The 13193-nt window shown below is 43.5% G+C and overlaps 1 protein-coding gene across 2 annotated transcripts in view; it reads right to left on the bottom strand.

Moving 5' to 3' along the window:
• DLAT (dihydrolipoamide S-acetyltransferase) overlaps positions 1 to 12118 on the bottom strand; it is a 32963-nt gene extending 20845 nt beyond the window's left edge. Inside the window, exons 1-7 of one of the 2 annotated variants that reach the window (XM_066244671.1) lie at positions 11766 to 12118; positions 11248 to 11349; positions 10808 to 10932; positions 10494 to 10644; positions 7928 to 8054; positions 5241 to 5428; positions 3189 to 3342 (exon numbers count right to left, since the gene is read on the bottom strand). In XM_066244671.1, the coding sequence (XP_066100768.1) occupies positions 3189 to 3342; positions 5241 to 5428; positions 7928 to 8054; positions 10494 to 10644; positions 10808 to 10932; positions 11248 to 11349; positions 11766 to 12035 (1117 nt within the window). In that variant the 5' untranslated portion in view covers positions 12036 to 12118. Of the gene's footprint in view, positions 1 to 3188; positions 3343 to 5240; positions 5429 to 7927; positions 8055 to 10493; positions 10645 to 10807; positions 10933 to 11247; positions 11350 to 11586; positions 11733 to 11765 lie in introns of those variants that run through there. The other variant, XM_066244681.1, reaches the window with a different exon arrangement.
• Positions 12119 to 13193: the final 1075 nt, after the last annotated feature.

The raw sequence follows: 13193 nt of genomic DNA, 5'->3' as shown, positions 1-13193 counted from the left end.
TCATTCATTTTTAAAAGCCCTCTCTTGAACCCACACCCCCCCCTCAACAGCTACACCTCTATATCATGCCTTCCTTCACAGCAAAGCTTCTTGAACAAGTTATCCACAATGCTATCTTATCTTCGCTTTTCACTTTTCAACCTATCCAGACTGGCTTCCATCACACCATTTCTTTTGAAATTACTGTTGTTGAATTGCCTTATCCAATCCTCAACTAAGTTCTACAGATTCTATGTCAAAATGTATCTCGAAGCTGTCCATTTCCATTCTTACCACAATCAGCTCCAGAATCAACATCTTGACAGGGACCTTGGCTTTCATTTAATCCATTTTCAAAGAGCAGCCAAAATGTCAGTTCTTTAATCTTTCAGTGACTTCCTACTGTATTTAAATATGATTCAAATTCTACCTTAACCTGCCAAGGCCTTTATGTTCTCACCCCCAGGTCTCTTCCCAGCCTCGGTGACCACTGGGCCCTCTGCTCACTGTGCTCCAACAACACAAGCCAAACACGCCGGGCTCTCCTCCACTTTCAGACTCTGTACTACTAGTCTCTGCCCAAAATGCTTTTTCCCCAGTTTCTCACATGGTTGGCTCACAGCTGACTCCTCTTCCAGGTCAGAGCAAATGTCACCTCATCAGAAAGATCTTCCCCAACCACCCTGTGTAAAAGCAGTCACAACTGCACATATACTGACCCTGTCACTCACTAGTTTATCATCTGATTTCTTTCTTAACATTGAAGTCATGTTATTTAATAATAATAATATTACTATTATAGCTCATACCTACATATGCTCTCTATGTGCAGGTACTATTTATTAACTTATTTAATCCTCACATCCTATAAAGTATTATTTTCATATACAAATGAAGGAAATAAGACACAAAAGGTCACATAGCTAGTGTACAGCTGAGTTGAGGTTCAAACCCAAGCATTCCAGCTTCAGAACCCACATCCTGAACAAGTACACTATGCTATACTCCCTTTCTGTTCATTTAATTCTTTATTGTTGGTAATATAACCACTTAAAACTGAAATCTTGTCTGTCTTATGAGCAAATGTTGGATGCACAGACAACGCTCAATGAGTATTTATTTAAATAAGTAAATCACCTAACTCTAACTGCATAATATTGGGATGTTTCCACTTATATCTTTAGTAAGCCAGTGTTACTAAATATCTAACAAACAATCCTTCTTTACTTGTCTATTTTCTTCAGAAATAATTATTAACCCAGTCCCTCCTCCCCCTAAAATTTATTCCAACTTACAGTGTTGTTCCTGATTCTAATCACATATAAAGAATGGAAATACCCTAACCTGTGATGGTGCAGTGGGTAAAGCGTCAACCTGGAATGCTGAGGTTGCCAGTTCGAAACCCCAGGCATGCTGACCTGTGGTGGCTCAAAGGATAAAGTGTTGACATGGAACGCTGAGGTCACTGGTTCAGATCCCTGGGCTTGCCTGGTCAAGGTACATACAGGAAGCAACTATTACTTGTAGATGCTTCCTGCTTCTCCCTCATCTTGCTCACTCTCCCGCTCTTTCTCTCTTTCTCTCCCTCTTCTATCCAAAAATCAATAAATAAAATCTAAAAAAAAAAAAAAGAAACCCCAGGCTTGCCTGGTCAAGGAACATAAGAGAAACAACTACACAAGCTGATGCTTCCCACCCATCCCTCGCTCCCTCTCTCTCTCTCTCTTTCTCTAAAAAAATAAATAAATCTTAAAAGAAAAAAAAAAAAAGGAATGCTATATACCCTTGCCGGATAGCTCAGAGCATCGTCCTGATACACCAAGGTTGCGGGTTCACTTCCCAGTCAGGGCACATACAAGAATCAACCAATAGGTGCATGAATAAATGGAACAACAAATTGATGTTTCTCTCTCTCTTCTTTCCTCTCTATCTCAAATCAATCAGTAAATTAAAACAAGAATACAAAGAATGGCAATATACTAGTTACATATATTAAGATGGGAAAATGAGTCTTCCAATACTACAAGAATCCTGAGATCCAAAAAATTTACATTTTATTTTCGTACCTTTGCAGACTGGCTTACCCTCTAACCACAAAACAAGATTACAAACATGATAGCCAGCACTGAGTGCCCAAATCTGGATAACTAGAGAAATCACCACTACTTTCTCTGATATGTAAGCAAAGAATAACATCAAAACAGAAAGCGCAGAGGGCGGTAGGAAGAATACAGGCTTCAGAATTAAACTAATCTAGATTCAAATTGTAACTTTACTATGTAACAGAAAGGGAGATCCGTTCATCAATTTTCTCATCCAAAAATATAGGAATAATTCTTAATTCAAAAAGTGTTACACATGTGGTATTAAATAACTAGCACATCGTACCAGCCATCAAACCAGGTTCCAGAAACAGTAGTTTTCCCCCTTTTCCCAATAAGAATCTTAATTACCTTACATTAAACTTTAGCTTAATTTTAGTTTAAAAATGTTCATTTAAATGCAAGACGATAATAATACGAACAAATGTTTTAAGTACTTATATATTCTAGATACCATTCTAAGCACTTCACCTATTTGAATGCATGCTATTAACTCAGTTTTACAGATGTAAAACAGATGGACTAAGTAACTCACCAACAGATATACACAAGTAACTCACAAAAGAGCTTATTACACAGAAAATGATAGAGCCAGAATTAAACCCTGGATGATGTGATTCTAGACCCCATGCTCTTATCACTAAGCTATCCTTTTCTTTGGGGAGAAAAAGATGAGTGAAACTTTTTCCTTTGCCCTCTGGGAGTTTTACTTTACTTTTACATGAATTTTATTATTTTAACTCATTTCTAATCATCCAAACTTCATATTATGTTTATTGTTACATTCAGTCAAACTAGCACTAATGGACACTTCTTCATAGTATGTAATTGAGTCCTATAACCCAATTTTGCTGAATAAGCACCTTATATCTTTACAAACAATTAAGCTATTCCCATGAATAGATGATGAAAACAAACTAAATAATATAGGTAGATTTTAGACTACATAAAGCACAATTAAGTTTCGGTGATGGCAACATTTCCCAACCTCACTCTTCTCCCCTCTATCCCAGACAAGATGACAATATATAGTTGTATGTGATGGTCACCAGGAAGAAACACAACCAAAGTTTAGCTCTATGACTCCACCCATAGAAAAAGACTTACCTTTCACTTGTGTAAGGTCAATCCCTTTCTCTGCTGCCAGTTTCTTTGCAAGAGGGCTAACAAACAGCCTTCCCCTTGGTCCAGCAGGAGTAGCTGGGCGGGCAGCTGATGGCATAGGGGCTACAGGTTGGGGAGTTGGAGGAACAGGGGTCACCTTTGTAAAAAAGTTACAAATTGTTAATTTACCACTGCAAATATTGGTCTGAAAGATCAACAGTTTACATGTTAAGTCAAAGCTATTTTAATTAAATAACTTCCATCTTTTTTCCAAAGATCATAATTCAGTTTCCCCATTTAACATAACTATGTGAATAAGAGCAACACTGATGTCAAACATGGAACAAATCAAGTTGTCTTACTCCAGGAAAACAGACATGGAATGTACTGCTGACCAGTACACGTGCTCACAGCCCTTCTTCACTTCACTCTCCTGCTGCTCCTTGACACCATCCTCTTACATTACCACCAGCATGGTTTCTGTCTGTACTTAACCTAATTTCAAAATAGTAAGTTATGCCAGAAGGCTCCATGTTGAAAGCTGGTTAAGAAATAAACTCATGGCCCTGGCCGGTTGGCTCAGTGGTAGAGCGTCGGCCTGGCGTGCAGGAGTCCCCGGTTCGATTCCCAGCCAGGGCACACAGGAGAGGTGCCCATCTGCTTCTCCATCCCTCCCCCTCTCCTTCCTCTCTCTCTCTCTTCCCCTCCCGCAGCCGAGGCTCCATTGGAGCAAAGATGGCCTGGGCGCTGGGGATGGCTCTGTGGCCTCTGCCTCAGGCGCTAGAATGGCTCTGGATGCAACAGAGCAACGCCCCAGAGGGGCAGAGCATCGCCTCCTGGTGGCATGCCAGGTGGATCCCGGTCGGGCGCATGCGGGAGTCTGTCTGACTGCCTCCCTGTTTCCAGCTTCGGAAAAATGAAAAAAAAAAAAAAAAAGAAACTCAGCCATGGCCAGTTGGCTCAATGGTACAGCATCAACCGGATTATAGATGTCCTGGGTTCGATTCCCGGTCAGGGCACACAAGAGAAATGACCATCTGCTTCTCTACCCCAACCCTCCCTCTTCTCTCTCTCTCTTTTCCTCCTGCAGCCATGACTCAATTGGTTTGAGCAAGTTGGCCTCAAGCACTGAGGATGGCTCCATGGCCTCTGCCTCAGGTGCTAAAAAATGGCTCTGTTGCTGAGCAACAGAGCAATGCCCCAGATGGGCAGAGCATCACCCCCTAGTGGGCTTGCCAGGTGGATCCCAGTCAGGGTGATGTGAGAGTCTGTCTCTCTGCCTCTCCTCCTCTCACTAAAAAAAAAAAAAAAAAAAAAATTTTAAATAAACCATTTGGACACCTGAAAACAGTACAATTATGTTAAACAGTATCACTAATAAATTCAATTAAAAAAAAAAAAAAAAAAAAAAAAAAAAAAACAGAACTACAACTTGCCAGCCCCTTGTGAATGTAGGACAGTAAGAAACAGATTTCTCTGACAAAAGTGTGCACCTCACCTGCACTCTCATGATTCTGACACAGAATCCTTGTTATAGTGCTATTAATGCTTGGGGTTCCTACAAGTTCGTGTTCTAGGTATATAGCATATAGTGTATGGTATATAATGTCAGGCTAACTTCTACGCAAAAGTCATATTACAGCAAGGTTCTAATGCATTATAAATATAAGCCTGAGTCACTATAATATGTAAATACCAAGAGAGTACACAGTGACAAAGATTACATAGTAAATTCTATAGAAAATGGAGAACAAAGCATTACCTTCCATACGCATATCAACATCTAAAGCAGAAAAGGAACATGCCACCTCAGCTTTGTTCTCAGCATGACTCAAGACAGCAGGAAAAAAAGGAAAGCTATAAGGATCAAATTATTGACCATTAGGTGAATGGATCAGTGCCACACCCCCTGCACGTCTCCACCAATGTTAACTGACTATCTCCTTTCTCATTCAAAGAATCTCACAGCTAGAAAGAATTTAGAATATCATCTAATCTAATCCCTGAATTTAGGGAAGGATAAATTGTTTCCCTCAATTCTGGAAGCACACCTACCAGGGGAGGGGTAGATGGTGGTGCTTGTGGTTTTAAATCAGTGACTTCACTTGGCCTATAGTCAGCAAATGCTGGTATGTCTGCCTCTTTTTCCACTATTATACAGAGTGGTGTTCCCAGAGGGACATCTCTCGTGCCTTCTGGGATCAGGATTTTTGCCAGGTAACCTTCTTCTTGTACTTCAAAACCTTAAACAGAAAGAAAAACTATTATGGAACATAAAGGAACTCTAAATCCAAGGCATACTTTTAAGAAAGAAGTTCTTCTCCTTCAAACTAGCATATAGGCCCTGGCCGGTTGGCTCAGCGGTAGAGCGTCGGCCTAGCGTGCGGAGGAACCGGGTTCGATTCCCGGCCAGGGCACACAGGAGAAGCGCCCATTTGCTTCTCCACCCCTCCGCCGCGCTTTCCTCTCTGTCTCTCTCTTCCCCTCCCGCAGCCAAGGCTCCATTGGAGCAAAGATGGCCCGGGCGCTGGGGATGGCTCTGTGGCCTCTGCCTCAGGTGCTAGAGTGGCTCTGGTCGCAACATGGCGATGCCCAGGATGGGCAGAGCATCGTCCCCTGGTGGGCAGAGCATCGCCCCATGGTGGGCGTGCCGGGTGGATCCCGGTCGGGCGCATGCGGGAGTCTGTCTGACTGTCTCTCCCTGTTTCCAGCTTCAGAAAAATGGAAAAAAAAACAAACAAACAAAAAAAACAAACAAACAAACAAAAAAAAAACTAGCATATAACCTTTGTGTCTCCACTTCTTTCCTACAAAAATGGGGACAATGGTACCTCTCTCACAGGAATGTTATGAAAATTAAATGAATTAATATTTTTCAAGTGCTTAGAAACAGTACCTGGTGCAAAGTAAACACTAAATAAATATCTATTAAATAAAACTATGAGATTACTCTAAAAACATCTCCAAGGTAGCCCCTATGCAGACCCGTAAGACTCTATGATGGCATTAGCTATACTAGTGCAGATCATAACCACACAGATGTTCAATAAAGAGAGCTGCTGGGCATGACAATGATGTGGGATGTAATCTTTAGAGGCCCTGGCAGGTTGGCTCAGTGGTGGAGCATCAGCCTGGCATTTGGAAGTCCTAAGGTTTGATTCCTGGTCAGAGCACAGAGAAGCACCCATCTGCTTCTCCACCCCTTCCCTTTCTCTCTCTTTGTCTCTCTTCCCTACTTGCAGCCATGACTCAAATGGTTCAAGCAAGTTAGCCTTGGATATTGAGGATGGCTCCATGGCCTCCACCTCAGGCACTAAAATAGGTTGGTTGCCCAAGCAATGTAGCAGTGGCCGCAGATGGGCAGAGCATCACCCCACAGAGGGCTTGCCAGGTAGATCCCGGTCAGGGCACATGCAGGAGTCTGTTTGTCTGCCTCCCTGCCTCTCACTTAACAAAAAAACCCAAAAAAACAAAAAAAAGCATCTTTGGCGTTTTTCAAAAAGGTGATATTTGGTATTACATCAAACATTTCAATGTAAAGAAATACAGTATTAATAGGGTTTCTATGGTGTTGACAACTGTCATTTTATCCAGCTGCTGCTCTTACAAGGAACTCAAACATGAGGGCTACAAAAATAAAACCTAATGCAATTGCAGAAGATAACTTTTGCCTTCTGGATCCTAGAATTTCATTGGTGTCATGCCCCTCTCCCTGATGAACACATCTTTGGTGAATTCTTCCATTTCCCACTTAAGAAGTAATATCCAATAACAGGTATTTTTATAAAGAAAATAAAGGATTCCAAGGCCACAAGAGTTTAGAGTCTGACCAAGATTATTTCTCTAGTGATTAGTCTCTAGAACAGCCTCTACAACACTGGTATTCAAAGTGGATGCTCATATGCAAAGCAGAACTATTTTTTGTTTATGTTTTAAACAAACATAATCCTTTCTTCTAATATAAGCAATAGGCAGGAACATAATATGCAAAAACATTAAAGGGAGCTGCCCTGGTGAAGGGAGAGAGGGGGACAGGACGCAATCAAACCCTGCTCAGTGAGTCCTCCTTTGCCCCAAGGTGCCATCAAGGAATCCTGGGGTTTGAAACCAAGGATTTCATGATTGCAGGACACAGTCTAGAAACAATACTGCCGAGGATGCCCCAAATCTCCCACTGCATCTTTGGGGGCTGGACAGGGAAGAAATATGTTTACCTATAAACATTACCACAAATACATGATTTTCTACATGAGCTGCATAAAAATGAATAGAAAAAAATATATGAAAATATGATATCTGAACATATTTAGTTATTCTATCAGTTATTCTCAATCTATAAAAACAATCTAAATGCTGGTTTCAGTTTTCCTTTAAAATCATCTTAAATTCTTCTTTGGTATTTTCTGCCTTGGGGGTTATTTTCTCCTTACCTCTTTTTTCCCCTTGCCCACTTTAGAGAATACAGTTCTGACATAGCTTCTCAGTAACATAACAAGGAAAAAAAGCAAACTCTGGCCTGAAAATCTCTAAGTTGACACATCCTCGATTCAAAGAAAGTGCATTATGGAACTGAAAAATCTGACCATGCACAATTTTGTTATTAAATAGCCTGTTCCAGGAAATTAATCCCAAGAATTAAAATGTTTCACATTATCACTCACTCATTATAGGATAAGATGGCAATCCTCTTCCCTCATTGGAAAACTAAGTGTCTCAACCATTAAGAGTTGAAGAAATCTCACCTATAGTGGCCTTGTCAGTCTCTATCTCTGCCAGTAAGTCTCCTTCACTTAGCTTCTCACCCACTTTTTTTTCCCATCTCTGCACTGTGCCCATGGTCATGGTGGGAGAGAGGGCAGGAAGAACCACCTGTAGAAACAAACAATTACTGCTTAATACAGAAAACTTGGACACACTGACATTCAGGCAAATTTAATTTTATAGTGACAGTGACTATGACAACCTCAACCCCCCTCTGTCTGACACCTCATAACAGCAAATTGTTCTTCAAATCTCAAGCTTTATCATATCAGTAATATTCTGACCCCTCCAAAGGTAAAAACAATAAGCTGATGGAAAAGATTTCTTTCCAGACAGTCAAAATTAACTCCTCAATATCTAAGCTTTACCAGTTTTTAACATGTAGATTAAGGAAGAATTTTTCATTTCCACAGAATGATCTTAGTCCAAGACTATTTCATTAAAATTACTGTACGCTGGATTAGTATCTATCTTCTCACTCAGAGGAAATGCATTTCTCTCAAACTTCCTAGATATCTTTCCAACATAAAAATAGTATTAAAAACTGTTCTTTGCAATAGTCACTTCCACCTCAATAAAATCTAAACACCAAATTGGCTGGTGTAAATTAAAAATTACTTTCCTATTTATATGGCTTATAGGGCCACTGAATTGGGATGCTTACTGGACTATGGGTTTTGTTTGCTGTCTTTTCAGTTGTTTGTCACTAATTAACAGTAGGATTATGCTGAGAGAAAAATGATTTCAATTGACATCTCGGGAAGTTGGGGGAAAAGTAAAACAAAACTTAGAATTCTAACTAGGAAAAAAATTTAAATGTTTTTCATGTTCAGAATTTGCCATCTTCATCTATTTCCTATAAATTAGCGGAGCTGGAATAAAGAAGATGTTACACACACACACACACACACACACACAGGAATACTATACTACTCAGTCATAAAAAAGGTGAAATATTACCATTGCAACAACATGAATGGATCTTGAGAATACTATGCTAAGTGGAGTAAGTCAGATGGAAAAGAACAAGAACTGCATGATTTCACTCATATGTGGGATAGAAAACAAAAAGCAACAAACAAACTCACAGATACAACAGAATGGTGGTTTCCAGAGGAGAAGGGGAAAGGGATGGGGGAGGATGAAGAGTGTAAAGAGGGTCAAATGTAAGGTGACAGCACGAGACTAGACTTCAGGTGGTAAACATAACAGAGTACAGATATTGTAGTATAAGGCGGTACACCTGAAATTTATATATATAATGTTATTAACCAATATTACCCAAACAATTTTAATACAACACCCTCACTAAAACAACAACAACAAATCAGCCTGACCAGGCGCAGTGGATAGAGTGTTGGACTGGGACACAGAGGACCCAGGTTAGAAACCCCGAGGTCGCCAGCTTGAGCCCAAGGTCGCTGGCTTGAGCAAGGAGTCACTTGCTCTGCTGTAGCCCCTCGGTCAAGGCACATATGAAAAAGCAATCAGTGAACAACTAACGTGCCACAACGAAGCATTGATGCTTCTCATCTCACTCCCTACCTGTTTGTCTGTCTGTACCTATCTGTCTCTGTCTTTAACTCTTTTTGTCTCTGTCCAGAAAAAAAAAAAAAAATCAGTGGAGCTGAAAAACCTCCACTTAGTATCTTAAAGACGTAACCCTAACACTTATACACAAAACCACAGACGTACAATAGAGAAATGAGGTTAAGTCTTAGGTAGTGAGACAGGATTTGCCAAACAAGATGAAATAAATGTGTGAACTGAACACCAGGCAAAACTTCATTGTGAGTGACTGCTAATAATAGATCATGGGGTAGAACCTATATCCAAAAAAGAAAAAAAAGATTCCTACACAGAAATGTCTACAAATAAACTAAGTGAAGAAGTTCTAGTCTTAAAAAAGGACAGCTGGTTGTCATCCATTTCCAGTATTTGGAACACACAAATATACAGAGGATTACCTGAATATCTAATAAACGGATTTAGTTTCTTAGAAACTGATTTAGTTAAGAGAATCAACAGTGATTGTTGCCTTCAGCTTTGTTGTAATGCTATTATGTATGTCTATTCTACATTTATTCTTCCCTGTCTGTTTTCTCATTTATTATATACTAGACTACTTCACCCCCTCTTAGAAAATAGGACACTACCACATGTCAAAGGAAAAAAACCAACTGAGGACTTTCATTCAATAGACACACTTGAGGCCTACTAAAAACTCTATTTATACAGAGAGTAGACAACTGCAAGTACAAACCATCCTCAAAATCTAACATAATGTCCTTGAGTGAGAAAAAGCAAAGCATTACCTTGTCTACTACACTACACTGAGGGGTTAAGTAAATGTCCAAGCTAATGCACCTGGAAATAACAACTAGGAATAAAAGTTGTCAATTTTCATGTTTAAATTTCTATTTATTTGCAAATGATGAGGTAGCCATACTTAATGCCAGTTTCCAGAATGTGATAGCCCCCTATGAGAAATAGAAATAAGTAGTAGACTTTCTAGAGTAAACAACCGGAGGGGAGGCTGAGCCTCACCTGCATATGAGTGGGATATGAGCTACCAGGAGCCTGAGGAGAAGGAGTAGGTGTTGAAGAAGTGGCAGCAGGGGTTGGTGCTGGGGCTGCTTGTGGGGTAGGTGCTGCCGAGTCCAATGTATAATTTTTAAAGGCCTCAATATCCTCAGGTCTAAGGAAGAGAAAGAATGCGTAAGTATAAGGGGATTGATTATATAGCAGATTTAGCTCCTACAGAAGGAGTCTTAGGAGGTTTTCACTCCTAATTTCTCAATTCTGGGTTAAAATACCGCACGAATCACCTAAGTTCCAAAAACTGCCAAGGAACTACTCACTTTTCAACTGTGATACAGATGATAGATCCAACTGGAACATCTCTGGTACCTTCAGCAACAAGTATCTTTGCCATGTAACACTCTTCCATACTCTCAAATCCAACAGTGGCTTTATCAGTTTCTACCTTTAAACAGAAAAAAGGTAGCTTAGGCCTGTGCTGCCAAGTATGAAGAGTACTAGCTCGTGTTTAGAATTATACAGTTCATGTGAAGCTATAGCCTCTATCATAGATTTGAAAGAAGAAACTATTTTTTTAAATCTTACCTAAAAACTCAGTTTGGCTAGCGGCTGATAACTATTCTAACCAAGGTTCTCTAATAACAAGTTGTAAGAAACATCCGTTTCTTTAGCAGAAGGGATAAGTACCCACCCAGAAAGTTAATGCTCAGTTTACCTAACAGTCCCTTCCAACTTACTTCCATAATTTAAAACAACTCACCTCTGCAATTAGTTCACCCTCATTGATTTTTTCCCCTTCCTTTTTTTCCCAACGGGCGATGGTGCCTGCTTGCATTGTGGGGGAAAGAGAGGGCAATGGCACCTGGAGGAGGAAAGGGGAGAAAGACTGCATTTTAAAGGAGTTACTTAAGTCTGGTGTAACGTTTCACACAACTGAGTTTAAGTTAATGCAGAGTCTGGGTCTCGCACACACAATGGAGCCGCTGCCCCAGTGTCTCCGGCGACAGGTTTTCTGCCCCCAGACCCGCAGATCCGACAGCGCGGACCCGGGTAGACCCAGGCAGACGCCGCACAGACCCCACACTGACCCCGCACTGACCCCAGGACAGGGCGCTTCTCTCCGCGGGGCAGATCAGACGAGGGACAGGAGCTCCAGTAGAGCGGGCGCAGCACGCCCCAGGACGGCGAGGAGACTCCCGAGACCTCGTAGGGGGAGCAAGGCCGGGAGGCCGACCCCTGAAGGGCACCGGGGCCCCGCGAAGGGCAGCTCCGGCTCACCTTCTGGTGCGGGGGCAGACTGTACCAGCGGCGTCCCGGAGCCCCCAGAAGCTGCAGCAAGAAGCGGCTCCGCAAGGTGGGCCCCGAGCCCGGGCGCCGGCCTCCGAACGCTCGGACCCTGCAGTACCCGGTGGTCGCGCTGCTGCACCGCGCCGAGGGCGGACCGACACGCGGGACCGTGCACCGGGCCTCCCGTGGGGCCGCCCACAGAACCCCGGACACCGCCCGGGGAGCCGCGCTGCAGGCCCGCCGCGCATAAAAGCGCCACATGCTGCCGCCGACCCCCGACAGCACCACCGGCACCGTCTCCCGAGTGACCTCTCCGAGCGCGGCGCGCTGCCGTCAGCCGTGTCAGCCGGGCCGCACACTGTCGTAAAGCGACTCAGTGGCTCGCCCCGCCCTCGCGACGGCCACACTTGGCGGTTCTTTCCGCCCGGGTTATGGGAGTGGTCACTGGGGGCCCGCGCAGACGCCTGTGTTTGAGAAAACTGGGTTGCGGGAGGTGGCGGGGGGCGAGACGGCCCGAGCGTTTGAAGGGCACGCCAGAGAGGGGAGGTTATAAGGGCGGCGAACGCCCGGCAGCCCGCATAGCGGGCCGTGCTGGACGGAGGGGCAGGGCCGAATCGTGAAACGCACCGCAGCTCTGCGGGGCACGGGGAGCGAGGCCAGGGGTGGGGCCGCCGGGGGCTCCAGTGCCTAGAGCTCAGTCCCATCTGCCCTGTGTGCCCTCAGCTTCACCTGCCTGCTGAGCGCTCAGCCCCCCTGCCCGCTGTGCCCTCAGCCTCACCTGCTCGCTCAGCCCACCTGCCCTGCAGTGCCCCTCAGCCTCACCTGCCTGCTGAGCGCTCAGCCCACCTGCCCGCTGTGCCCCTCAGCCTCACCTGCCTGCTGAGCGCTCAGCCCACCTGCCCGCTGTGCCCTCAGCCTCACCTGCTCGCTCAGCCCACCTGCCCTGCAGTGCCCCTCAGCCTCACCTGCCTGCTGAGCGCTCAGCCCACCTGCCCGCTGTGCCCTCAGCCCACCTGTCCTGCAGTGCCGAGCTACAGAGACTCAGTGTCAGATTGGTGGCCCTACCCGGAACCTGAGCGAACAGCCCTGTGGAAATCGTTCAGGCGTGCTGTCCAGATTTAGCATATTCCCTGGGTGAGGATACAAGTTTATAGAACAGGTTTGCGTTCCTAATTTACAGAATCCCTTTCCATCGCAAAATAAACCCCTTAGTTTCGCTGGAAATATATCGTCCTAAAACTAGCAGGAGCAGGAAGTATGTTTGTATTATTCTTCGATGTCTCCCCAAAATTTAGTGTCTGGTCTACAGTGCAGACTGAATGCACGTCTTCTGGATTAACATTTGTTAGGTACACTTAACCACAGGGCTATCACCCTATAATTAGAACATGTCTCATTTCTGAGCCGAGGGTGACATTA

This window comes from Saccopteryx bilineata, chromosome 1 (genome assembly GCF_036850765.1).
Source record: "Saccopteryx bilineata isolate mSacBil1 chromosome 1, mSacBil1_pri_phased_curated, whole genome shotgun sequence".
NCBI classification, from domain to species: Eukaryota; Metazoa; Chordata; class Mammalia; order Chiroptera; family Emballonuridae; genus Saccopteryx; species Saccopteryx bilineata.
This window is presented reverse-complemented; position numbering and strand designations above follow the sequence as displayed.